Below are 26,671 nucleotides of genomic sequence, written 5' to 3'. Positions count from 1 at the left end.
AGCCCTCCCAACAATCATCTCTCAACTCCAAACTGTGAATGCTTCTTCATCATCCACAACTCCGAACCCAATTGCTTACCCCCTCAAACAATTCAAGAGTGCCAACCCGCCCGAATACTTCGGTATCGACGGTGCTACCATTCTCCTCCAATGGTTCGAAGAGATGGAGAGCATATTCCTCCATTGTGAATGTCCCGAGGACAAGAAAACCACTTACGCCTCGAGCATGCTCAAGAATAATGCCCTCAATTGGTGGAACGGTGAGAAGCGCACGCTTGGCGCCGAGGTTGCCATGGCCTTGCCATGGGATGACCTCAAGAAACTCATGCTCAAGAAGTTTTGCCCGAAACATGAGCTTTGGAAGTTGGAAGAGGAGTTTTGGAATTTGAAACAAGAAAGTGAAAATGACGCCATCTACAACGACCGTTTCCATGAACTGAGCCTTCTCATCCCTCACATGGCCACTCCCCTTGAACGTTCAATCGACAAGTACATCTCGGGTTTGCATATGCAAATCCAAGATTCCGTCCTAAGTCGTGACCCTCAAACCCTCCATGATGCCATCACCTTAGCCGGTACCCTCACCGAAAACCACGTTAAGGCCGGGACCTTGACGAGGAAAAATACCAAGAAACTCAATGATAAGCCTGCATCCGAGCCCACCAAAGAACCTAAGCCTGAATCTCCCAAACCCGAGTCTTCTAAGCCCAAATCCTTCAAGCACAATAACAACAACTCTCCTCATTACCGCAACAATAAAAGAAAGTCCAATTCCCAAAAATATGTGTTGGCCCAATCACAAGCCCAACCCACCAAGAAGCCCTACACAGGGCCCCACCCATTATGTGATACGTGTAACTTTCACCATTCGCCTAACCTCAAGTGTCGACAATGCACCCATTGCAATCGATTTGGTCACCTCTTTACCACATGCCGCGAACGCGACCAATTCAAGATGCAATCATTTAACTCACCTCTTACCCAACCCTTACCTTATGCTCAACCGTTTACTCAATCACCCTCAACTATTAGAGCTTGTTACAATTGTGGAGACCCTAATCATTATCGCAATGCATGCCCAAGACTCGCACACATGAACCAAATTCAATCCTACCCAACTCAAACCACTCAATATCAAGCTTACCAAGCCCAAGTAAATCAACTTCAACCAATCCAAGCTCAACCCATCCAAGCAATTCAAGTCCAACCCGTTCAACCAATTCAAGTCAACCAAATCCCAATCAACCAACCACAAGTTAACCAAGCCACTCAAGGTGCTCAAGGACAAGTGTGTTACACCAACGGTTCCCAAGTCTAAGCCTAACCCTTTATGAAGACATGCTACGCAAAAGACGTTTCTTTCATTTAGTTCTTTTCATTTAAATCTGATGTATTTACTTCCTTAAATCCCCAGTTTGTTATGAACGAGAATTATGGTTATTTATAATGGTATTTAATCTCTCATTTATTCATATCTTGTCGATTATTGCACTATTTATTGTTATACAATTTATTATCATGATTTAAGTGGTCTATGACCGGTTGTTTACCTGGACTATTTGCATGGCTATGCGCATGGTTATCTAATAGCACCTTATTTGTATAATGAACTACCTATGACCGATTCCTACATACGTTTTGGAAATTGGGACTATGAACATGTGTTGTACATAGTTATCTAATAGAAGTCACATGTACAAATTTTATTTCTATATTTTAATACATGGCTACCCAAACCCTCCAAACTCACCACATTCTCATGGTACTGTTATCTCATCCCATCGATTTTACAATCTTGGTTTCAACCCTCAACTATTATTATATTCATAAGTCATGTGATTTGTTTGCTATGTGAACCGATTATTGCGTGAATTTTGTCGTCGTCACAAGTATTTCCTCTACATCGTATGTGTAACTTATATAATTTTCCTCTATACATTTATTTCATTTTGTTGTTATCACTTTCGATGGTTAACTTCAACAATTTCATTTTATTTATTTATTATTATTATTATTCTTAAGATTATTTACTAGTTATTTATGATCATTATATTTCCCATATTTATATATATGTTGATCAAATGATTATATTTAAATACAAAAAAAAAAAAAAAAAAACAAAAAACAAAAAGGAGTTTTCTTTTACCAATGTTTTCTAACCCGCACAACGGGACGAACCATGTGCATCATGTGACGATCTAAATAATTATGAGTGCACGCATAATTATCGAACTCCTCGCATGAAACTCATGGTGAATACGGTTGTGTGTCATAACTCGGAACCTAGGGTGATTTTGGGTAACGGTACAAATATCGATGTGAAAAGGGCATGGTGGATAAACCGCTGGTACATCCTATATATAAGTGTCCTTATCATGTCTTCCGTTTGTAGCGTTATTTGGGTCACCTGAAGATCGGTGTTATTTTTTTATATATAAAAAAAAAGAAAAATCTCTTGACACTTACCTTATTTCTTTATGATATGTTTTTCTATAATTTCGGGACGATATTTTTTTCAAAAAGTTGTGAATACTGTAACATTCGTCAATTTTCGGACCCGAAAACCCGACTCGTTTAAATTTTTTTATTATTATTATTTATTTATTTGATTTTAGTTATAAGATTGTACAAAATCAACCCCTAGCCAACTTTGATTAACTTTTGAATCCACATCTATAGACCATGGACCAAAATGCAATTTATTTAAAAGTTTTTTTTTCTTTTCTTCTTTCCTTATTCCCGTCGAGCACCCCCCCCCCCCCCGCCCTCCTTGCTTTCTTGACACGAAATCCACGCTAGGAATCATGGTATTGTTATTGGCAAATCGTTAAATGGTCAAAACGCGTCTAAATCATACCATAATCACGTAATTAACAACCAAACTACTCGGTTATGAACCGCGGCTGACCAAGACCTCGTAATGCTATAAATACGTACCTATAATTCGATTAACTCGTCTCACACATTCCTTACTACATTCCTGATACAACCCCTAACCCAATCGTAACTCAGAAGCAGTGCAACTTTGATTTTAATCTCGTGTTCAGCCGTAAAACCCTAGGTGTCGTTCCCCATCAATATGAACTCGATTCAGGTAATTAAATTGTGATTCTGGGTCAGAATTAGGCGTATAATCTTTATCAATTTTAATTGACAAAGGGCAATTGACTTTCAATTGGGATTTAGCGATTTAGGGTTCTTGTGGATTTGGGATCTGTTTCAGTGTTTGTTTAAATATCTTGTTTCATACTTTAACCAATGGAACCACTAGCCCAGTTGGTTGGAGCACCCTCGTTAAAACACACTCACATCCACACACATATAGAATTATAAAATCAATATAGTTTCCGGCTTAACCTAACTTTATAAATTAATTAATTAATAAATAAACTAGAAACAATTTTTACTTGTCTAAGCATACCTCACATCCACACACCCTCGTTAAAACACACTCACATCCACACACATACAGAATTATAAAATCAATATCTTGTTGTTTCATACTTTAACCAAGGGAACCACTAGCCCAGTTGGTTGGAGCACCCTCGTTAAAACCCAGCCACCCAGAGACCCGGGTTCGAGTCCCTGGGCAGGCCGTTTTATTTCTTTCTTCTTTCCCCTCTTTATTTAAACCATTGTTTTTATTATATATATTTCTTTGGTCGTTTAAACGGTCCGGACACCAACTAAACTATTACATAATTTTTCATTTATAACTTTTGTATGTGGAGATACATATATACACACACTCACATCCACACAAATATAGAATTATAAAATCAATATAGTTTCCGGCTTAACCAAACTTTATAAATTAATTAATTAATAAATAAACTAGAAACAATTTTTACTTGTCTAAGCATACCTCTAGTCGCTAAAACTTAAAAAAAATGAGTTTTCGTTTGATATGTTTACAAATAATTATATGATACACCATTTAACAAATTATTGTCCAAAAATAGATAAGTAACTTGTGTAAATACTTATATCATTTACGCTTTTATTTCAACTCTTATATAAGTAACGTAAATATATTTAATGTCTTATCGATCCCAAATCCGTTATGAACCAATCATGTCTTTTTCTGGTTCTTTTGTGTCGTTAGATTGTTTACTTAATTATAACTTTAATTAGGACTTATTTTTGAGACTCTCCGTGGAATTTACTAACTTGTTCGCTTTAACCGCCTCCTCGTTAGGGTCTCCCTTACCTCCAAGGTGAGTTTACATATCCCCTTTCTTTTCATCTTTTAAGTTTTGGGGGTGGCATATATACCCTATTTACATTACACATTTTTATTCCCACATCTATTCAAACACAATTCAATATATGTTTATGTGTGATTATTGCATGCTCTATGATAAATGCTCTATGTGCTTAATTGTTTATTTTATGTTTGGTGGTTGGTATCTCATCCTCATCTATCCTCATCTAGTATGATCATACATTTACCCAAGTACATTGATTTCGTATCAATAAGAACGGGTCCACATCTATTTAGCTGTTTACATTTTCATAGAAATAGTAATACTCATCATTTACATATGAATTGTGGCTTTTTATCTACATATGTATCTCAACTAAAACTTGTGTGTTCTCACCAACATTCGTGTTGACAAACTCTATTTTTATACATGCTACAGGTACAAGTAATTTACATTGTTCAAGATCGAAGAATTTAGTTTTACCTTAGGATATTATTCAAAATACAAAACATGATGTAATTGTTGTTCTGTTTTATTGAATTTGTGTACTTGTTTTGATATTAATGAATTAAATAATTATTGTCACTTTAATTAGTGTCTTTCGAGCTACTGTCCAATCAATACGTTACGCCCTGGCATGTTCCGCCTTTGGTCGGGGTGTGACAATTTATATATATTAGTAGAGTGCCCGTGTGATGCGACAGTGCACCAAGTTGCAACACTAAAGTTGTTTATGTTGGTTCATAAATCGAATTGTGAATATGTAACATGTAATCGGACTTAAGAGGAAAAAACTACTAAAATTATATAAATTTAAGTTGCACCTTTTTATGCTTTAAAGACTTGTAAGTAGATGTAACTATGACTTGTACTTTATAATTCGCGCATTGGTTTTGAATAAAATTTATATCAAAACGTAGATAAAAAAATAACATTGCAACGGTGTGTTTGAATTTTTTAAAACACATAATATACCTGAAGATATAAAGGAAATAGTAAACAAAAATAGATCTGATAAATATGTGCAGAAAGATGATGAGCTTGAAATGTAATTATTGATTAAATTTTTATAAAAAAATGCCAAGATAAAGGGGAAATATTGTAATTATATCTCAACTAAACCAAATGTTACATAAGATATTTTAATAAAAAGACAAATTTAGCACTTAAAATTCAAAATTTTATGCAAAAGAAGTAGTACTTATGTTAACAAGTTCGATACCTTTAAAATTTAAAACGTTCCTAACTCGTATCTATCTATAATAATATATATAAACGAAGATCCAAAAAGCCTAGGTGTCGCGATGTCGTCGCTCCCCCTTTTTTTGAGCCACCATAATTGCTTCATTCTTAAATGGTGACTTCTCATTAATTTAACCCGGTTTTGACCCGTTTAAGGTTTAAATTTCGCGGGGTCATGATTCTACTAAACCCAGATACACTTAAAAACACCTGCTGAATCCTTTCTTCTCTACATATACATACAATGGCCATTTTCAAACACCTTATATCCCAAATCATTGTCGCGGTCTTTTTTTATCTCAATCCCAAATCTTTGCTCGCCATCTTCTGCAATCAAAGACAGCCTTCATCGTTGCCTCTTTCAAGCATTATTGCTCGATTTCGAACCTTGCAATATAACCCCAAATTAACAAAACCCTAGACCTCAATTCCGGTTTAATAACCCTAGACCTCAATTCCGGCCAAAACTCTGGAACCATGGAGGTAAGTGTTTGTTTGTTACTGTGCTTATCTCGTCGAATTAAACTCGAAATATATGAAACATGCTTAATTAAAGAACACACTGTTTTAAGCATGCAAGGTGTTTGTTAAAATGCCACAAAGAATAAATTATGAGATTAATTTAATATAAGTATGCTGCTGTCCAGAGTGCACAGTTTCGGGTCAGGGGTTGTTAAGCATCTTCCATTCCTTGTCCAGATAGAGTGTCTCCATGGAAAATGGCTTCATTACGTTGTCGTTTCTCCGCGTTTTACTGTTCGGAGTTTGTTGTTTGTGTGAATCGGTTCCAGGAATGTACGTATTCAGCGACTCATTAGTCGACGTTGGAAACAATAATTACTTGCCTCTGCCTGCTGCCAGAGCTGACTTTCCTCACAACGCCGTAGATTTTCCTACTGGAGAAGCCACTGGACGGTTCAATAACGGAAAAAATGCAGTGGATTTTCTAGGTAGCTTTAGCTTTTCTGATGCAGTTAATTATTTAGGAAATTTGAGGTTAATTAATATAGGTTGAGTATTTGAGTTTCAATTTTTGTTTAATTTGTATTTGACAGCGGAAAAGGTGGGATTACCATCGGCACCAGCTTTTTGCCTCCTGCGATTAATACGATTCCAGGGCATAAAAAAACGTTTTGCCTCCGTCTCCCAATTCCTTTGTTCTTACTAGAGTTATAAGGTAGTTACAAAAGTCGAATACATCCATTATTATTGTCAATTGTTTTTAATGTTACTAACGATTTTTTTACGTTATCGATTCTTGTAGATGTGGTCAAATTAGGAGACGAGATGATCAGCACAAGTTGTCGGTTGCTCAGACTTTCTGCCCGTGTATGCAATGTGTGCTATGTTCTTTCTTAAGGTTGGTTTTGTTTCTCAAACTCGAAATATATGAAACATACTTAATTAAATAACACACTTTGATTTGTTATTTAGTAATTAATTTTTTTTAAGTAATAGTATTTTTCTAAAGGAAATTTAAAAAAAAAGTATCATGTTCGGTTTTGACAGTTTTTTGTTTATTATTTAATGGATTATTTGATCTTAAATTAGTTAATTCAAATCTATATTTGATCTAGGTTGTATCTCTTTTACTGAAGGAAATTTAAAAAAATAAAATTATCTCAGCAAAATCAATCAATCAATCAATCATGCCCAGTGAAATCCCACCGACAGCAAAGCTATAAGTAGGGTCTGGGGAGGGTGGGATGTAGGCACTCCGTACCTCTATCCAAAGGAATAAAGAGGTGGCTTCCAGAGAGACCCTCGGCTCTAAGTACATGTGTATGAAGCAAAATAAAGGAAATCAAAGTTTAACAGTTATATAAAAACTACTACTAATTATAATAATATTGATAATAAGTTCACAGTTTAACAGCTATATAAAAGCTAATAATAATTATAATAATAATAATATATGTAAGGGAAATACCATTATGGTATGTGACCTAAATAAGTAAAGTCTAAGCCCTAAGGTATTCAATTCTCTCTAAAAATCCTTAACTTTAATTCTACTTCTCCACGAATTCCTATCCTCAACCATGTCCTCGGAGAGGTTTAGGTCTATCAAATCATGCCTAATCCTCTCATCCCAAGTCAATTTCGGTCGTCCTCTACCCCTCCTCCCCTCTATAGTAATGTTTTCTACGGATCTAACAGGATTCGTCGTCTGTCTTCTCTTTACATGTCCAAACCATCTCAGTCTCCACTCTCTTATCTTGTCTGCTATGTTCGCCACCCCTAATCTCTCGCGAAACACAACGTTTCTTATTCGGTCTAGCCTTGTGTGCCCACACATCCAACGTAGCATTCTCATTTCTGCTACCTCCATCTTCCGCACTTGTGCCTTCTTGATGGCCTAACAATCTGTTCCATATAGCATTGCAGGTCTAACTGCCACCCTATAGAATTTTCCCTTTAGTTTAGTCGGGAAACTCTTGTCGCACAATATACCTGTGGCTGCTTTCCATCTACACCATCCTACCTGAACTCGGTGGGTCACCTCACTGTCTAATTCCCCATCGCTCTTTACAAATGATCCTAAATACTTGAACTTCGTTACCTGCGGGACCACCTGCCCTTCAATTGTGATCTGTGCGTCTTCATTGTCGTTTATCCCACCAAAATCACAGTGGAGGTACTCCGTCTTAGATCGGCTAATCTTTAAACATTTTGTCTCTAAGGCTGTTCGCCACTCCTCAAGCTTCATGTCTAGATCTTGTTTTTTCTCAGCAAGTAACACAATATCGTCTGCGAACATCATGCACCACGGGAGAGTCCCCTGAATCGACTTTGACAACTCATCCAAGACTACTGCAAAAAGAAACGGGCTCAACGCTGACCCCTGGTGAAGACCTACCTCTACAGGAAAGAAATCAGTATCCCCCACTGGCGCACGGACACTTGTCTCACTCCTGGTATACATATCCATAATTATCTCTATGTATTTCTTTGGCACTCTTCTACCCTCCAAGCACTCCCAGAGCACCTGTCGTGGCACACTGTCGTAGGCCTTTTCGAGGTCAATAAACACCATATGTAGATCACGCTTCTTCTCCCTATACTTTTCCATTAATCTTCTTATAAGGTATATTGCCTCTGTGGTGGAACGCCCCAGCATGAAGCCAAATTGGTTGACCGTAACCTGAGTTTCTCGTCTAAGTCTAACCTCAATCACTCTTTCCCATAGCTCCATAGTATGACTTAGTAGTTTGATTCCTCGGTAGTTACCACAACATTGGGCGTCTCCTTTGTTCTTATAGATAGGAACTACAACGCTGCTCCTCCACTGGTCTGGCATCTTACCTGATTTGAGAATACTATTGAACAGAGTAGTTAACCACATGACTCCTTCCTCCCCCAGACACTTCCACACCTCGATGGGTATGTTGTCTGGGCCAACCGCCTTAGACCTTCCCATCCTCCTAAGTGCATCCTTCACCTCCTCTCGTGTGATCCGTCGGCAGTAGCAGTTATTCGATTTTTGTCGTTGAAAGTTTGTGTTGTCATGTTCTTCTTGGTAAGCTCTCCCATTGTTAAAAAGATTGTGGAAGTAGGTTTGCCATCTTAGCTTGATGTCCTGCTCCTTGACCAGTACATACCCATCTGTATCCTTTATGAACCTCACCGGTCCTAGATCTTGCCTTCTACGCTCCCTGGCTTTGGCAATCTTAAATTATTATCTCAGCAAAATAATATAATAATTTAAATTAGTTAATTCAAATCCCTATTTAATCTAGGTTATATCTTTACCTATTATAAATATAATACAACTCATAAAATAATCATTATAAATACATCAACATTTATTATTTATTTAAGTTGTCTTCTTCAACATCCACGTCCAACATACGTACAAGTTGAAAGCTACAGATACATACGGTATGAAGATATAACATCCTATTAAATTGTACTGCACATAATTGAGGTTCTATTGCTGTTGATTTTGACCTAATTGTGCTTAATTTGTTGATTCCAATGGTGAAGTTAAAAATTGTAGGTAGATAGTTATTTTAATGTATACTGCCAAATAAATTTTCAGGTTTTATTGATAAACTAAAAATCAAGTCATATGTGTGAGTTTTTCAACTAAATTGTTAATGCAAGAGTTGACATGATAGACGTAATTAGGTTATTTTGTTATTATTATTGTTATTGGAATTGAATTATGTTTATAATGTTTAATTTGACTGTACATGAGCTTGGCGAATTTTGACATATTTGTGCTTAATTATGTTGATGTCAATCGTGTGAGTTAGTAATTAGGTAAATAGTTATTTACTTATTCGAACTGTTTTAATGTATTAGGTGTACATAATTGGAGGTTATATTGCTGTTAAGTTGACCTAATTCTAATTAATCATGTTACATCCAATCGTGAAGTTAGAAATCATAGGTAGATAGTTGTTTAGTTATTCAAATTGTTGTAATTTATTAAACAGAAAAAAAAAACATTAAAAAAGAGTATATAATCTTAGTTAAATAGAAAGCAATGTTCGTCACAAAATATGACAATTACAACATGTACAATAATGAAAAGTATGTTTTCTATTTATTTATTTCTTATTTTTTTTAAAGATAGTATGATTGATGAATCACCCTTCTAGAAAACACTTATGTTTGATTTAATCTGTTGGTTCAGTCCCAGTATTAAAATTACCAAAACCAAATAGTATTAATACTGAAAACATGAAAAACAACCATCTTAATCAAGTTAAAACTTTAAATGCAAATATATATAATTTAAAATAATAAAATGTCCAATCGAAACTCTTTTGAACCAATCCAATAAATGAAAGTACACACAAAAGCCACAAGTGAATATTAGAACCAACGAGGCCACAAGGGAATGATGGTTACTTTGATCATAAAGCCCATCTTTAACACACATTGCCATCCCGGTTTCAATTCAAAAGTTTCTACCCTTACTAACTCAAATTTACTCATTTTAGTTCTAAGCCTTTTTTAGATTTTATCTAACACCTCGGATGCAGCTTCAGGAGCAATCACTTGGGATATTTCCCAATTCCAGATGACAACAAGAAGCTTAACTTTAAAAAGTAATCCAACGTCCCAGACCCTGTTTTCGTCTACGAGTTCTATAACAAATTCGAATTCCATAATCTCACCACCTTTACATTCCGTGTGAAAAACCCCACCCGTATCCTTCCACTTTTATTGTTTACTCCTTTTTGATGAACCTATTTTTTTGCATTTTAGTGCCTTATCCACTGCAACAATGGAATTTGCATAAAGATAGTAGCATTCCCACCTTTTTTCTTTTTGTGCACCTCACCCCTTTTAATGCAAACTATGCCAACATTAACCATCTAACTACAACATAAATAGAACTGAGAATGATTTCATTAAATCTAAACATCAATCAACAATTTTATTAACCTATATTCAATTAAAACGCATAAAAACACATGAACATGCTCTCAAACTAATAGTCTAATCACAACAAAAACAGAACTGAGACTGATTTCAATCATTTCATTGAATCTAATCATAAATCCACAATAAAACTAACCGAAAACCAAGTAATGTAAACTACATAAAAACACATAAACGAATCCGAAAATCAACATAATAACTGTCTAATTAGTACAAAAACAGGACCGAGAATGATTTCAATAATTTCACTGACTCGAATCACCAATTCACAATCAATAACCTAAAATTAATTAATTCATCATAAACATATCCACAGCTTAACATAATACACACAGAAGCAATCAAATGCGTACAAACTCCAAAATTAACCTTAACTTTTATACCTCAAGGTTGATAATTAGTTTTCAATCTTTAGAAACTCACATTCCTAAGTTCCAAAATATTTATGTTTGAACGATTTCTTATACATGATTATTTGCAGAATGGATACCAAAAAGTTTATGATGTTGAATGATCTTGGAGATGCTAATGAGAAATCAGTTCTGCTGGTAAGGGTCTTAAGGAAGTGTATAAACCATGTACTTGACAAACCCCTTTTCATTATTTCTTTGGATTTAATATTACAAGACGAAGAGGTACGACTTAATTATAATTATAATAGTTACTTTACGTTTCGTATCAAAAAAATGATAATATGTGTTTTTTCTTATTTTTGTTCCTTAAGGGAAATAAAGTACATGCTTCTATTCCAAAGAAGTTTATAAGCTACTTTGATAATAAGATAAAAGAAACTTGCCGGTATAAAATTTCAAAAGCAAGTTTTGGAGCTTATGCTGATAGGTTCAAGTATGTGGAAAACTCGCATAGAGTAAATCTGTCCAAGACGACTGATGTAAGACTATGTGATGATTTTGTTGCCGACATTCACACATTCAAATTTACAGACATTGACACGTTGCTTGCTGGAGCAATTGTTGCCGATACATGCACTGGTTAGTACATTTAACTACTAAGTTTTATAGCTTTTGATTTTGTTTGATATCTTTTGTCTTATCACTTAACACATTTAATAACCATGGTTTTCTTTATATTGTCAACAGATGTTATTGGAATTATTAAAGATAATGGATATGCTAAAGATATCACAAAGAAAAACGGTACCACTGCCAAATTGTTAGAAATCGACTTATATGGTAGCAAGTAAGTATTTTAATAATAAAAGAGTTATACATTGAGCATTTGTTACTAACAATTTTATATATTTTATTTCAGTGGCAATAAAATCGGTGTTGGAATTCGTATGCAACACAGATTTTATCTTACATTGAGCAGAATCCACAAGAGGCTCCGGTGGTTGTTATTTTACACTTTGCTGTATACAAACCTTTTAATGGTTAGTTAATAAGAATTATATTTTATTATTAACATGTTAATTTATATTAAAAACATTTTTAACAGTTTTGATTACCTATTCATCTCAATGTTGTAATCGTTTTACAGGAATACCTTGTATATCTAACGCAAACGGAGTTACGAAGTTAATCATTAATCAAGAAATCCCAGAGATTGTAGATTTTAAGAACAGGTTAAACAATTTTAAATAACTTTTAAAATAACATCGATATTTTTATTGCATGCATATGCTATTTAGCTAACAGTTTAATGTTATTGTTAGCTTGGTTCAAATGATTGCCTCTCAAACGTCTTCAAGCGCTTTGCTAAGCCCGCCAACTATACGGAATCGGTTTGTTGATGAATTTGGTAATGACACGGAGTTCAGTCATATCGGAGAAGTTGAAGCTATAACAACAGTATTGTTTAACTATTATCTTTATATATATTAATGTCATTTTATTAGAACTTAATTAAATTATAAATTCAGTTTATTTGTTTAAGGCAAAAAAGTTTGTCGTCTGTGGAAGCATAATCCCAGCATCTAACTACAGCCGTTGGTACTACATTGCCTGTAAAGTGTGTGCTACAACACTTACAATGGAAAACAAGGAAAGCCATGAAGGGGAGATCGACGGGGAGACATATTTGAATCAATTCAAAGGCAAGTATAAATGCAGAAGCATGAAATGCAACGGTGCTATTGTCAATGAAGTTGCTAGGTTTGTGAAAAATAACATTTGATAATAGACATAATTACTGTTTGTGCTTAATATAAGATAAGATATAATTATTGTCTATAACAATGTTAATCACCATTAATGTGCAGGTACCGGGTTCCTTTTGATGTTCAAGACTCAACTGGATCAATCCTGGCGTTAACTTTATGGGAAGGACAAGCGCTACCCATTTTCAAGATTACTGCTATGGATCTGTTTAAAAGATTGGTGGAGGTAAGTTTGGTTATACTACAAAAATGCATTTTATGTTTAACTTTACAATTAAATGATAATCACACATTCATGGTTAATAAATATTTTTTATTTCTGCACAGAGTGGTGCTAATCCTGATGAAATTCTTCCTAAAGAGATCCACGATATTGAGGGTCAAATTTTTGCTTTTAAGATCAACATTCAACAATACAATATAAATAAAGAAGGGTCTTCCTACAATATTTATAGACTTACCAAAGATCAAAACATAATAGACGAGCTGCAAAAAAAACATGAATTGAATCTGGTAAGATATTTTATAGTTAAGTTATTGTTTTTGGGTTTATACATGTTTAATTTTTCTTATATTTACTGCATACCGTATTTGATAACATTAAGAATTTGATTGTTTTTTTGTTTAAAAGCCTCAGGAACCAACCTCTGATTCAAGTAATGAAGATTTCGTTACACATCCTGATATAAACATGTCTGATAAGGTATGAAGTATAGATTAATTTCGCTACAACAATTATACCCATAATTTATGAACTTTATGAAATTTAAATTTCGTTATTAGGATTCTGTTAATATTGAAGATGATGATGTCACGACTTTGGAAACAAACACATCAAAGGCATCGGCTGTCAACAAACAAAGCAAGAACAAGAATGCTAAAACCGTAAAGAGGAAGCTCCAAGATGTGTATGATGTCGACAGCGCACCGCAACAGTCAACTTCAAAACCAAAAAGATCATCAAAAGTTCAAGATGCTGGCAAGAACAATCTCTTAACACCTAAAAAGGAGAAATAAATAATCTGTCTTATTTTTTTAATAACGATGCAAACTTTTGGATTGGTTTTTATTTGCTTATTTGGAGCTTCTTAAAAATACTTTTTATTTTTCGTTGATGAACAATTTTGAATTGCAATTGACTTGAAATTATTTGCTATATGTCTTGTAGAAATTAGTACCCAAAGAATATTCAACACTCAGACTTGTAATTCAACTAATGGTAATGCATTTCAACATCAAAAATAAGAATATTAACAATGTTATATTTTCCTCTTTATATGAACATACATTTTAATATTATCTTAGGAACTCAAATAAAGAAGATCTCAAAACAGAATCGTTTTAAAAGAAAGTTGCTTTTGGATGCAAAAAGAGGAAAAGTTAACTCAACCAATGTAGCAAAAGTAAATTGTATGAGAAGAAAACTAATTTTGGATAGTAGGAGAGGAAATCATGTTTCAATACCCGATATGACCACATCATCAAATTCACACGCCTTGACTACTAACCGAGCTTCTATGATTACTCATTCAAACATAGGTATCGTAAACATTAAATTTTATTGGCTTTTGTTGATTCACTACTAACACGTTTTTCACATACATTTTAGTCATTCAAACAGACGGCTCTGCGTCTAAACAGAAACGTATAAGTAGGAAAGAAAACATGCATCGTAAGGGAAGAGGAGATTGTCGTGTGCCTGAGAATAACGGACTTAATGGGATTTCAAAAGGTCGGTTCACTTATGTGACGATCGTCAATTTCAGGTTAACTCCGTTAACTCAACTCCGTCAATTCAAACTTAAAGATAATTGAATCTATAACGCACACCTCATTACATTTAAACTAGGGTTTAAATGACGCTTGACACTTACTACATGTGTAGTCTTTCGAGAATTGCACCGAAACGCAAACGAATTGACGCAAACCATTGGTGAATAAACGAAAAACGTCAAAACAATAATTATATGATAATTATGTGTTAGACTTATGTGTTATGTGATAATATTGTTTAAAACGTTAACTCAAGATGCAAACAACTTAGATTAAGCTAGAAAAATAATGTTTAGAAGTGGAGGGGCCTTGATGTAACTTATTATTATTAATAATATAAATCAAAAACCCTAATCTCTTTCCCTTTCTCTCTCAAAAACCCGACGGCACCTCACCCCCTCCCCTCTTGCGATCGGCAGCCATACATCACCACCATACCACCCTTGTTTGATCTTGGTTTTCACAATTGAAGCATCCTACACTCGTTTCTAAGCACCTCTCGCGTTTCTCTTGGTTATCTCTGCGTTTTTAAGGTATATATATGAAACCCTAACTATTGAATATCATATATTAAGTGTTTTATGATTGATTATGGCTAGAGGATGATTAATTATGTGTTAGTGATTGATATTGATAGTCATATGTGATTTTGAACGGTGAAAGATTGATGAATCATTAATTGTTTGTAAACCCTAAAGGGTTACTACTGATTTTTATGATTAATAATGTTTATTGCGTGTTTTGAGTTATGTCATATGCTTAGGATGCATGTTAGATGATTGTTTATGCTTGCTGAGTTTGACAGCAGTGATTGTTAAAATTGAACGGTGTGTAACTTGTTGAGTATATAAGCAAACTGAGCTAATTATGAGTCTACAAGGTAGTACTCTGAGTCTAGTTTTCAGAAAGTCCAACCAAGCCTAATTTGGAGGTGTTTTGGTTGGTCAAACGATTTAAATGCGATTAAAGGTCAAAACTGGTACTAGACAGATTGTAAGTTATGATTAGACAACTGTAACTAAATGTTAATGTAAGAATTGGTTGAGATTATTGATACTACAGTAAACTAGGTTGAGTCTAGTTTCTAAAGAATATAAATTTGCAATTTTTGGACGTGTAAAAGTTAACCTTTATGATTTTACAAAAACGTTGTGCAAAGCTGAGTTGTTAGACCTGCTGTTAGGTTGTTTTGTAAATATTATATCTCATGAACTACGAGACCAATTGGGTTGGTTCCACTTCTGGAAGTTGACTTGTTGAGTTAGGAACCTAACCCAAGTGGTCTTGCATCTGTTGGATTTTTCATTTAACGGGAATTTCAAATAACATTCTGTTGCGCATGAATTTGACTGTTATGAGTTTGCTGTAATGTTTTGATCATTGTGAGAAACCTATGTGGAATAAAAATAAAATAAAACATGTTCTGGAAACCTAATACATGTATGCTTTTGTTATGATTTTTGATAAATTAATTGAGATGCTATGATTGGTGTAATAGTATAATCTTTCAAGTAGAATTCTGTCTCGGTAAAGTTAACTGCCGAACTTTGTGAAAATGCATGAACAGTGCTAGTTGCTAGTTAATTGTTATGTTTTGACCAAATTGCCCCTGCGGGGAATACTTGCTAAATAAGTGTGGTATTTTGACCAAATTGCCCCTGCGTGGAATAGTTGCTAGTGATATACGTTATTAATACATGACACGTAAATAATTGTTCACACACGTATCGTATCACAAATGTACTCGTTAAGTCACACACGATTCACAAACAAACACGAAACGTATCTTGTGATTAGGAATTATGTGCCGGGTCTAGAGACTCGATATTAGTTCCGATACTTAGAAAATCTCCTTGTTGTTTTAGAACGCTAGAGAGAGTTTTCTGTGACGCGCATCACTTGGTGATTTATTTTGGGAATTCTTCGCAAACAGTGAGTTTCACTTACCCCTTTAAACTGTTTTCAAACGCTTTTCACTTGGGGAGATAACATACTCCGAAAACGCATTTAAGATTTTGTTAATATAGATTATATATCACTTGTAAAGACTAAGTGGCAAACGCGTTAACTAAAGTCCTTCATTCACATCGAACCGTTTAATATTGGATAATAGCGAGTCATTGTTGAGTAGTACTACTGGGTTTGACAAACCCCACCCAACGCTAAACTCGACTGGAGGTCGAGTGGGTGTAATCTTGGCTAAACACATACCATGGTCGGGATAGACCTGGTGGCAAGGCAAATGATAAACAGTCAGCTTCGGTGTCGAACACTTAGTAATACTTGTTTTATAGGCTAGCTACCTATAGATATATAATTGACATAACACTATCTGGTAACGCAAAACGCTTAACGCAAAACGCTGAACGCAAAACGCTTAACGCAAAACGCTTAACACAAAACGCTTTATTTTATATAAACTTGTGAACTCACCAACCCCGTGTTGACACTTTTAGTATGTTATTCTCAGGTAGCCGAGGCGGGCGCGCGGTTTAGGATCATGCATTGCTTGAAACACTTTTAATTATGCAAACCTATTTTAAACTGTTATCATTGGGTTTTTAAGTCGGCCTGCGTGACGCAACATTGGTTTCTATGGTTTTACGCTTCCGCACTTATTTTCATTTAAACGTTTTTATGGTTTGATTATAACTAATGATTCCGATCCTGTTAGTTCACACCCTCTGACGGTAAAACTCCGTTAGTGGATTTTGAGGGTGTGACAACTTATGCGATGTTTTTACATTAATTTACATATATTTAAAAATTCATGGAACATATCTATTATCATTTTTAATTTTTAATAAGTACATATTACTTGGATCATGGAGACCAGTCTGTTGTGTGTGAGATGTGTCATGCTAAACTCTGGAATGACGAGGCTACAAGAGGCAAACGGAAAGAAACAAAAGTGACTTATAGTTTGTTTTGTCATAATGGCGCTGTTGAGTTACCACCACCAGTTAGACCGAACCCTGAGTATGAAGAACTATTTAAATCAAATACCGCCAAAAGCAAGTTCTTCCTGAAAAACATTCGCCGTTTCAACTCCATGTTCTCTTTTACTTCTATGGGAGGAAAGGTTGACGCGTCAATTAATAAAGGAAAAGCTCCTTATGTGTTCAGAATGAGCGGTCAAAACTACCATGCTATTGGAAGTCTGTTACCCAAGGATGGGGCGAAGCCAAAATTCTCACAGCTTTACATATATGATACAGAAAACGAAATTCAAAACAGACAAACCTTTTTCAGGTGCACATTTATTTACAATTTTAAATCAAATCAACCATTACGTTTATATTTAATTATCAATACTAATACTAATAGATGTAATTTATTCAGAGACACCGATGCTGATACATCAGCTGCCGAAAAGAAGCTGGATACTGAGATTATTATATGGTTGAAAGAGATGCTTGATCGCCAAAATGTTTTAGTAAATACTTACAGAATGTCAAGAGATGTTTACAACCAACAGCCTACTACTGACCTGAAGCTACGTCTTATATGTAACAGACAACAAGATGGCAGAACACACAACCTCCCAACAACTTCAGAAGTTGCAGCACTAATTGTAGGAGACATCGAGGAGTCGTTCGAGCCGCGTGATATTGTTGTCAACAAAGTAGGAGGGAAATTAGAATATATGAATGAGCTACATCCTTCGTACGTACCGCTTCAGTACCCGCTGCTACATCCTAATGGTGAAGATGGTTACCAAACTAAAATCAAGCATAGAGGCGTTGAAGACGATGACGGTAACAAGCGGCCTTATACTACAATGAGAGAATGGTTTGCATATATGATTCAAGACAGGGTTGGCGAGTTCTCAAAAACTCTATACTCAAGAAGGCTATTACAGCAAATACTGGTAGACGGTTACACGATGATTGAAAGCGAAAGGCTTTGTTTTATAAGAAGTAAACAAAAAGAACTGAGGTCCGTAACATTTTGAGAACCTCAGATCTCTAAAGGAACAGGGACGTTCGGATGTCACAAACGTAGGATAACGCATCATATTGCCCTCTTCGTTCACAGGAGGTGTTCGGTACATGATGCAAAATTATTTAGATGCCATGACCCTCTGTAAATGATATGGATACCCAGACTTCTTCATCACAATAACATGCAATCCTAAATGTCCTGAAGTCCAAAGATTCCTTCAAGACAAAAATCTGAACGCAGATGACAGACCGGACATATTGCGCAGGCTGTTTAAAATAAAACTTGACTCCTTAATGAAAGATCTGAAGCATGGAGATATCCTTGGAAAACTTCAAGCAGGTATTCTTTACTTTATTGGAATGTCATCTATCTTTATTTATATATAAAAGTTCCAAAAAAAAAGGTATGCGTAAATACTTATTTTTTTACCTATTAAATAGAATTTTATATTGTTTTTTGATGCAATTCTCAGATTTTTGATGCCCTTTTATTTTATTTTGACCCTGCCCCTCGTGTGCGTATATACAAGTAATATAATATATATAATATTAGTGAAAACTGTTTCTTTATTCATGCTTCTTCTGCTTTTTTTTAGGTTGGTAGTTACTTTTGGTTCCAAGGAATATAAAAACTACAAACGTTGAAAGCTAGAATCATATCATAACGTGTAACTGAAGCTTGATAATATCAACACAACAACGATATTGAGTATCTACATTAACAGAATTTAAATTCAAATATATACATTAACTCTTATTTATATTTCTACAGCTGTTTACACAGTGGAGTTTCAAAAGGGTGGTTTGCCTCACGCCCATATTTGTCTATTTATGCAAAAAGAAGACAAACTCCCAATCGTAGAGCATGTCGATCCGTACATCAGTGCCGAAATTCCTGATAAGAACGAAGATCCTGAATTATACAACCTTGTGGCTGAGTTGATGATGCATGGACCTTGCGCACACTATAACAAGCCATGCTCATGCGTTATAGACAACAAGTGTTCGAAAAACTTCCCAAAGAAGTTTCAAGCTGAAACGTCAATAGATACAGATGGCTTCCCTTTATACAGAAGGCGCGATTCAGGCGCAGTTGTCGAAAAAGCAGACGTCAATCTTGATAACCGAAGCGTCGTGCCATACAACAAGAAACTCTTGAAACGATACCAGGCTCATATAAACATCGAGTGGTGCAATCAGGGGTCGTCTATCAAGAACCTATTCAAATACATAAACAAAGGCCCTGACCGCGCAACCGTGTACTTCTCTAACAGTGGAGACAGTGAAAAGAACACGGATCGTAATGTTGACGAGATTAAAGAGTTCTATGACTGTCGATATCTGTCGGCATGTGAGGCGTCGTGGCGTATTTTCGGATTCGATGTCCATTACAGAATGCCTGCGGTTATGAGACTGCCTTTCCACCTTCCTGGTAAACAGCAAGTGATTTACGGTACCGAGGACGATATTGATAATGTGCTGGAAAAAACAGACGGCGTCGCATCTTCAATGTTCGAATTGTGGATGAAATGCAACAACGTTAATAAGGAAGCACAAAAACTAACTTATTCAGAGTTCCCAACGAAATTCGTTTGGCACGTCAAACCGCGTGGCTGGCAAAGAAGGAAGAAAGGATTTGCCATCGGTAGAATCCACGCAATATCTCCAGCTCTTGGAGAAGCGTGCTTTTTACGAGTCCTCTTAAACAGGGTGAAAGAACCAAAAACATTTGAAGATATACGTACTGTTAACGGTCATATATACCCTACTTTCAGAGATGCATGCTATTCCCTTGGATTATTAGATGATGACACTGAATACATCGAGGGAATTGAAGAGGCAAGCGTTGCCGGAACAGGGGCTCACCTACGTTCATTGTTTGCTACAATGTTGTCTACCGACAGCCTCTCTAGGCCTGAACACGTATGGAATAGTACCTGGAAACTCCTGTCAGACGACATCCTCCACAGGCAAAGAAAGCTATTAAAATCACCAGGTATATGTTACTTTTTACCAGATGATGTTTAATTAGGCTATCCAAAATATTAAGACCCTGTCACATGTAAATAATAAACAACTAAATAACACATTATTTTTAATAAGTATAATCTGATCAGAAACAATTATACATATGAACAATACAAATATTATTATTCAATGGAAAATAATTCAATGTTATCACGAACGATAGTAAATTTGAGTTTTAAAGTCAATTAACTCTTTTGAAAACAAACATCTAATAAAACGTATGGTTAGGAATCTATGATACAATATGAGTGTTTGACTAATATTAACATGTACATGTTACCACTTGTATAATAATAATAATAATAATAATAATAATAATAATAATAATATCAACACTACCGTACACACTGTCCTTCACCTTCTCCTTCCAAATTTATTCATTTACTTATCATTAGTGATACATAATATGTATTGTGCAAGTAATATGGCATTATTAAAATATATATGACATTGTACAAAAAAAACTCAATATCACTATACTTCGATCAATATATGTTAGGTTTTAAATATTTTTAGCCGTTGACTCTAAAACAACAAACAACCTTTTACAGGTTTACAGCTGACAGAAGACCAAATCAAGAACCTTACATTACTCGAAATCCAGAAAATCCTACAACAAAACAACTCGAGTTTAACAAGGTATGAGACAATGCCTTTCCCTGATGAAGAGTCCTTATCTGTTGTCAATAACTGCCTTATTCTAGACGAGCAATCATACGATCAACAAATTGAGAGAGCAGAATTTGAAAAGTTGTTTAGATCAATAACCTCAGAGCAGAAAACTCTATTTGACATAATAACGAAAGCCGTACAGCAGAATAATGGTGGTGTCTTTTTTGTTTACAGTCACGGCGGGACAGGGAAAACATATTTGTGGAAGACATTGTCTTCAGCCATACGATCCCAAGGTAATATTGTTTTAAACGTTGCATCAAGCGGAATCGCATCATCATTGTTATCCGGAGGTAGGACAGCGCATTCAAGATTTCATATTCCGATTAACCTAAACGAGGACTCATCTTGCGTAATGGAACGAGGCTCAGATGAGGCCGAATTGCTAGAAAAGACAAAGCTAATAATTTGGGATGAAACCCCAATGACCCACAAACACGCATTTCAGGCTCTTGACAAGTCTTGCAAAGACGTCTTAAAGTCAAAATCGCTATTTGGAGGAAAGGTTGTTGTCTTTGGAGGCGATTTCAGACAGATTCTGCCGGTAATACAGAAAGGAAGCAGGCAGCAAATAGTAAACGCAACTCTGTGTTCGTCCTATATTTGGCATCATTGTCAGGTACTTAGATTAACAAAAAACCTAAGGTTAACGGTTGGTCAACAATCGGCTGACATAGAAGACACCAAAAATTTCTCAAAATGGCTACTAGACATAGGTGAAGGTAAAGTCGGAGGAACTAATGACGGTACGGCAAAAATAGATATACCGGATGATTTACTTATTGAGCAATGTGACAACCCTATCCTAAAGCTAATACAGTTTGTATATCCCAACATTCTAAACAACAGCCAAGACCCTACATACTTTCAACAGAGGGGGTTGCTTGCACCAACAAATGAGGTTGTTCATGAGATTAATGATCGTTGGCTCGAATTATTTCATGGTGACCCGGTCGAGTACTTAAGCTCAGATTCTGTATCCAAGTCCGACTACATAGATGGAAATGTCGATCCAACTTTATACTCCACTGAGATACTTAACGGTCTTAAAATATCCGGGCTGCCAAACCACAAGCTTATACTAAAAGTCGGCGTACCCGTTATGCTTTTGAGAAAAATTGATCAAAAAAAGGGCTTATGCAACAGCACAAGGCTTCAGGTAGTATCTTTGGGTACGCATGTAATTGAGGTGAAGGTTCTTTCAGGGACTAATACTGGTGTGAGGATCTCTATTCCAACAGTCGTCCTGACACCTTCTGATAAGAGCATCGCATTCACGTTTACAAGACGACAATATCCCTTATCAGTTTGCTTCGCTATGACAATAAACAAAAGTCAAGGACAGTCATTAATTAGGGTGGGTTTGTACTTAAAGAACGATGTCTTCTCACACGGACAGTTGTATGTCTCACTATCAAGAGTTACGAGCAAAAAGGGTCGGAAGATACTGATTCTAGACAAAAACGGCAAACAGGCTAACAAAACGACAAATGTCGTTTTCAAGGAAATTTTCTCTTATTTAAAATAAAATTTGTGGTTATCACTTACACTATTATAATTTCTGAATTTAGTACAGTTTTATAAATTCATGATGTACAACAACAATGATTATGGAATAACTATAATTATACTAACAAAAATAGTATAAGGTAACCAGTCAAACGGACTTAAATCAATAAATTAAAAACACTTATAACTATAATTAAATTAAATCATGATGTATACTAACAAACATAGTATTAGGTAACCAGTCAAATGGACCTAAATTAATAAATTAAAAACACTTATAAGTAAACCGCGTAACACGCGGGCTAAAAGCTAGTATTATATATAATAATAAAGATAGAGATCGAGATGTTTGAATTTTATGATCCTTAATTTTGTTTAAAGGTGTCAATTATATTTTTTTTAAATGCCACACAAATTAATATTGCACCCATTACAAATACTATCATATATTGTTGTGATTTAAATTATATGATTTATTGATAACAAATATATATTAACTAGATGTTGACCCGGAGCGTTGCGCTGGGTTTGGTTGATTGCAAAATATTACGCCCACAATATATAAAACACCATTACAAAGTTGTTTTTGACAAACATTCTACATTTTTTTAGGCATACATATTAATAGTTTAAAGTTGTGGCTGACTATCATTTTCAAGAGCTGGCATTTGTATCAGTAATGTTTTAGGATCTTTCTTCTGATGTCGTTTCCAAAAAAGTCATCATTTGCCAAAACATGATTTGAATTGATGTGGTTTCCAAGTTTTTATTTATTGCCACAGCAGTGACATTTGTGATGGTCAAGTAGTTTTAGTCATCAGATGTAGTTTATGGAAACTGTCTTGGTTATTATAATCTGGCATGAAGGATAGTGTTAGTATTTTTAAATTATCTTTAATTCATTTCTTAATTATGAAAGTATCGCATGTAACTTACTTGCAGTTTCAAAAAAAAAACAGGTTTATTTTACTTCAACTAATTTTTCGCCTCCTTCATTAGAGGTGATTCAGTTCCTGTGTTTATCTGAAAATGGTGATAAGTTAGCATAATGTAACCGTAATAGGTGTTGTATGATATGTTGGCTCATGTGCAATTTGATTGGGTGTGATACTTGCTGTGTTTGGATGTTGCCTTTTTGATGATTTTTTGTCAAGAGTTGGAGGTGGGAGTTTCGTAGCTGGAATTTCAGTAGCAGTTGTGGGTGCTGGGAGGTTACAAACGCGGTTGATGACGCATGTGTCTGGCTGCCTTTTATCTTCACGGTGTTGTTGTAGTCGGAATTTCATTTCTGTGCCTATGAGTTTCTGAAACGTTGCTGGACATTCTTTAGCTGTTGGGTAGCTTTCCTTCTTGAATTAAGCTGAACAAAACGATGCAAGATATCCACGAAAATACAAACTGAAAAAAAAAACATTATTAATGTCAATTTCCAGTTAAATGTTAAACTACTCCTGCGGAATCGGCAAGGTGCCAGATTAGAAATCCATGCCGAATTTGCACTTAGATTTTATTTGAACCAGGCCGGGTCGATTCAGATTATTATTTTGCTGCCTTGAAACCAGATACAGACACTCATAAACCACTTTATAAAGAACGGGTCTGGACACTGAAATTTGGTTTTTCATAAAGGTGATAGATTAGAAATTCATACCGAATCAATACTTAGGTTGAGTACTGACTCGGGCCGATTGACTTTCTTGTTTCACTGACATGATAGTAGATAAAAGAGGATCGTAAACAAAGTTTTAAAAAACGGGCCTGGTTACTGAAGACTTTCTTTTTTTTAATCATCTTTCAAAACCGGATCGAATTATATGCAAAAATGTTAATGTGTTATTCATTTTTCGGTTTCAACAAAATGCAATTTAAAAAAGATGATGTAATGTTATTAGATGCAATTGAACTATTAAACCAAGTAACGACTTCCGTCTCGTTTAAACAATGAATCGTAAACCCGCTCTACAAACCAAACTCGCAACAGATGAAATAAACATAACAGAAACATTAAGTTGATAAAAAACGTACCTTAGATTAAAGCTCACCAAAACACTGCAAGCTATCAATGAGAAATATAAACTGAAACACAAAAAAAAGGTCAGTACTGACATCAACTTTCTTTTAACGCTAAAGGTTTAAATATCCCCGCATAGTCAGCAAGTTGGCAGGTTAGAAATGCATACCGAAATGGTACTTTGGTTTAATAAACTTGCCATATCTCTATGCTTTTATTATTGAAACAAAAAAACAATTGTGTAATGAAAGAACCCAAGACATTTGATTTGTACGATATTCATATATAAAACTCCATTATATTAAAACCAAACAAATTGAGTATGAATATTGATACATCCAGTAAAGTAAAGCCAATGGTATATACACCACTAAAAGTTTGAAACAGGTATAATATTGGCTCAAATGAGTCTGAAATCAGGATTTTCTTCTAAAAGTTAACAATATGAGTCATAAGTTATATGATTCTTATAGAGTTGAAGTTTTATTTATAAAAAACGGGCCTGGAGTATGAGCTAGAGGTTGGCTTGACTAAATAATTAAACGTTAATATGTTAAACGATACCGAACTATAAACCGAAGAACCTTTTATTTAAGTTTTGAGATTGGGTTTGATTAGAGTTCACGTCAAAGCTTTTGTTGTTGGTATTAGCACAGTTGACTTTCACCGCAACCAATATTAGTTAAATTGCATAACTGTTTTGCTACCAAGTGTAATATTGGAATTAAAAAAATGAATTGTGATAGTCAAACTGACTTTGACAGATTACCAGCAGTAGGTCAGATTCACATAAGGATACGTTTACGGGTAGTAAGTCGGGTCAAATTTTCAAGGTGTACCTATGTTTAACTTGACCTGGCCCGGGCCATGTTAGTTTTTTTGTTTTATTGACTTGACACTGAATAATAGACACTCAATTATAAAAAATGGGTCCGACTACGGACTAAACTAAACCTACACTGATTCGATTTAGGTTAAAAAAGTGAACCGAAAAAGGGATTCATAATCACGTTGATTTTAACTCTTAAAAAGTTAACACTAAACAGTAAACCAAACTTGATTTCTAACGAATCAACCACAAAAAAATGGTAGGAAAAAAATCACAATCAAAAACCCTCAATCATGCCAACCATACCAGCTCAAGAACCATAAACTCTACCATTGGCCTAAAAATTACAATTAAGCATTCTAAAAAACCATACAACTACATTTAACTATCAAAAACACCAAAGCCACAACAAAAACCACCCAAATAGTTTAAAAACACATACAAAACACAAACCCTAAAAACCTAAAACTTAGTTCCAAGGATCAGCAACAGACCCAAAAAAAACTTAAATTCGGTCCCTGAATAACATCAATAACAGCAAACTATAACAACAAATGCAAAGAAAACGAAATAAGATGAAAGGCAATCCTAACCTGAAGCACCCACAGAACATGCAACACAATTGAATGAAAGACTTATATTATGCGAAAACAAACCCACGTACCAGAGGCCCACCAAAATATTAACAAAAAAAACACAATGTCTGTACAAAGCAAGACTCGAACCTGAGTTGTCAACCGTTACACAAAGCACACCTTCAGACAACACCATCAGACCAAATGAAAAGTTATTGCTGAAATATGAAATTTTAATCATATATACAACTCTCAAGCAAATTAACTATTTGTAGCACCAAACTCTTCTTTTATACTAATTAGTAATTCAGTAAAAATGCATATGTTCACATGATAATTATGGTAAAAAGAATTTATTCTCTCACATTTC

General features: G+C 34.9%; 4 protein-coding genes across 4 annotated transcripts; all 4 read left to right on the top strand.

Moving 5' to 3' along the window:
• The first annotated feature begins 6,159 nt into the window (after positions 1-6,159).
• On the top strand, positions 6,160-6,623 carry LOC143618998 (GDSL esterase/lipase At4g16220-like). The gene is made up of 2 exons (XM_077091044.1): positions 6,160-6,443; positions 6,503-6,623. Exons 1-2 carry the CDS (start codon positions 6,160-6,162, stop codon positions 6,621-6,623), a joined length of 405 nt encoding a protein of 134 aa, XP_076947159.1.
• Positions 6,624-11,287: 4,664 nt separating this feature from the next.
• On the top strand, positions 11,288-12,977 carry LOC143618997 (uncharacterized). Its single transcript, XM_077091043.1, has 7 exons — positions 11,288-11,476; positions 11,566-11,833; positions 11,942-12,041; positions 12,114-12,139; positions 12,342-12,426; positions 12,517-12,652; positions 12,738-12,977. Exons 1-7 carry the CDS (start codon positions 11,309-11,311, stop codon positions 12,975-12,977), a joined length of 1,023 nt encoding a protein of 340 aa, XP_076947158.1. The 5' UTR covers positions 11,288-11,308.
• Positions 12,978-13,041: 64 nt separating this feature from the next.
• Positions 13,042-14,139, top strand: LOC143618855 (uncharacterized). Its single transcript, XM_077090928.1, has 4 exons — positions 13,042-13,186; positions 13,288-13,473; positions 13,592-13,663; positions 13,744-14,139. Exons 1-4 carry the CDS (start codon positions 13,055-13,057, stop codon positions 13,975-13,977), a joined length of 624 nt encoding a protein of 207 aa, XP_076947043.1. The 5' UTR covers positions 13,042-13,054; the 3' UTR covers positions 13,978-14,139.
• A 3,445-nt stretch (positions 14,140-17,584) lies between these two features.
• Positions 17,585-22,905, top strand: LOC143618996 (uncharacterized). Its single transcript, XM_077091042.1, has 4 exons — positions 17,585-17,985; positions 18,076-18,653; positions 19,450-20,673; positions 21,257-22,905. Exons 1-4 carry the CDS (start codon positions 17,585-17,587, stop codon positions 22,903-22,905), a joined length of 3,852 nt encoding a protein of 1,283 aa, XP_076947157.1.
• The last annotated feature ends 3,766 nt before the right edge of the window (positions 22,906-26,671 follow it).

The sequence above is a fragment of the Bidens hawaiensis genome, unplaced genomic scaffold, assembly GCF_021521415.1.
Source record: "Bidens hawaiensis isolate Kalapana, Puna unplaced genomic scaffold, B.hawaiensis_p1.1 tig00002343_1, whole genome shotgun sequence".
Lineage (NCBI taxonomy): Eukaryota > Viridiplantae > Streptophyta > Magnoliopsida > Asterales > Asteraceae > Bidens > Bidens hawaiensis.
Note: the sequence above shows the minus strand (reverse complement) of the source record. Positions and strands in the feature narration are given on the sequence as shown.

Bases quoted from the DNA above. Each gene is read 5' to 3' on its own strand.
- LOC143618998 (XM_077091044.1), top strand. From the start codon at position 6,160: ATGGAAAATGGCTTCATTACGTTGTCGTTTCTCCGCGTTTTACTGTTC. The intron at 6,444-6,502 runs GTTAATTAATAT...TGTATTTGACAG, and splicing joins AATTATTTAGGAAATTTGAG to CGGAAAAGGTGGGATTACCA.
- LOC143618997 (XM_077091043.1), top strand. From the start codon at position 11,309: ATGATTATTTGCAGAATGGATACCAAAAAGTTTATGATGTTGAATGAT. The intron at 12,140-12,341 runs GTATGCAACACA...ATCGTTTTACAG, and splicing joins TAAAATCGGTGTTGGAATTC to GAATACCTTGTATATCTAAC. The intron at 12,653-12,737 runs GTATTGTTTAAC...TATTTGTTTAAG, and splicing joins AAGTTGAAGCTATAACAACA to GCAAAAAAGTTTGTCGTCTG.
- LOC143618855 (XM_077090928.1), top strand. From the start codon at position 13,055: ATGTGCAGGTACCGGGTTCCTTTTGATGTTCAAGACTCAACTGGATCA. The intron at 13,187-13,287 runs GTAAGTTTGGTT...ATTTCTGCACAG, and splicing joins TGTTTAAAAGATTGGTGGAG to AGTGGTGCTAATCCTGATGA. The intron at 13,664-13,743 runs GTATGAAGTATA...TTTCGTTATTAG, and splicing joins ATATAAACATGTCTGATAAG to GATTCTGTTAATATTGAAGA.
- LOC143618996 (XM_077091042.1), top strand. From the start codon at position 17,585: ATGTGTCATGCTAAACTCTGGAATGACGAGGCTACAAGAGGCAAACGG. The intron at 18,654-19,449 runs GTAAACAAAAAG...ATATTTCTACAG, and splicing joins AAGGCTTTGTTTTATAAGAA to CTGTTTACACAGTGGAGTTT. The intron at 20,674-21,256 runs GTATATGTTACT...AACCTTTTACAG, and splicing joins AAAGCTATTAAAATCACCAG to GTTTACAGCTGACAGAAGAC.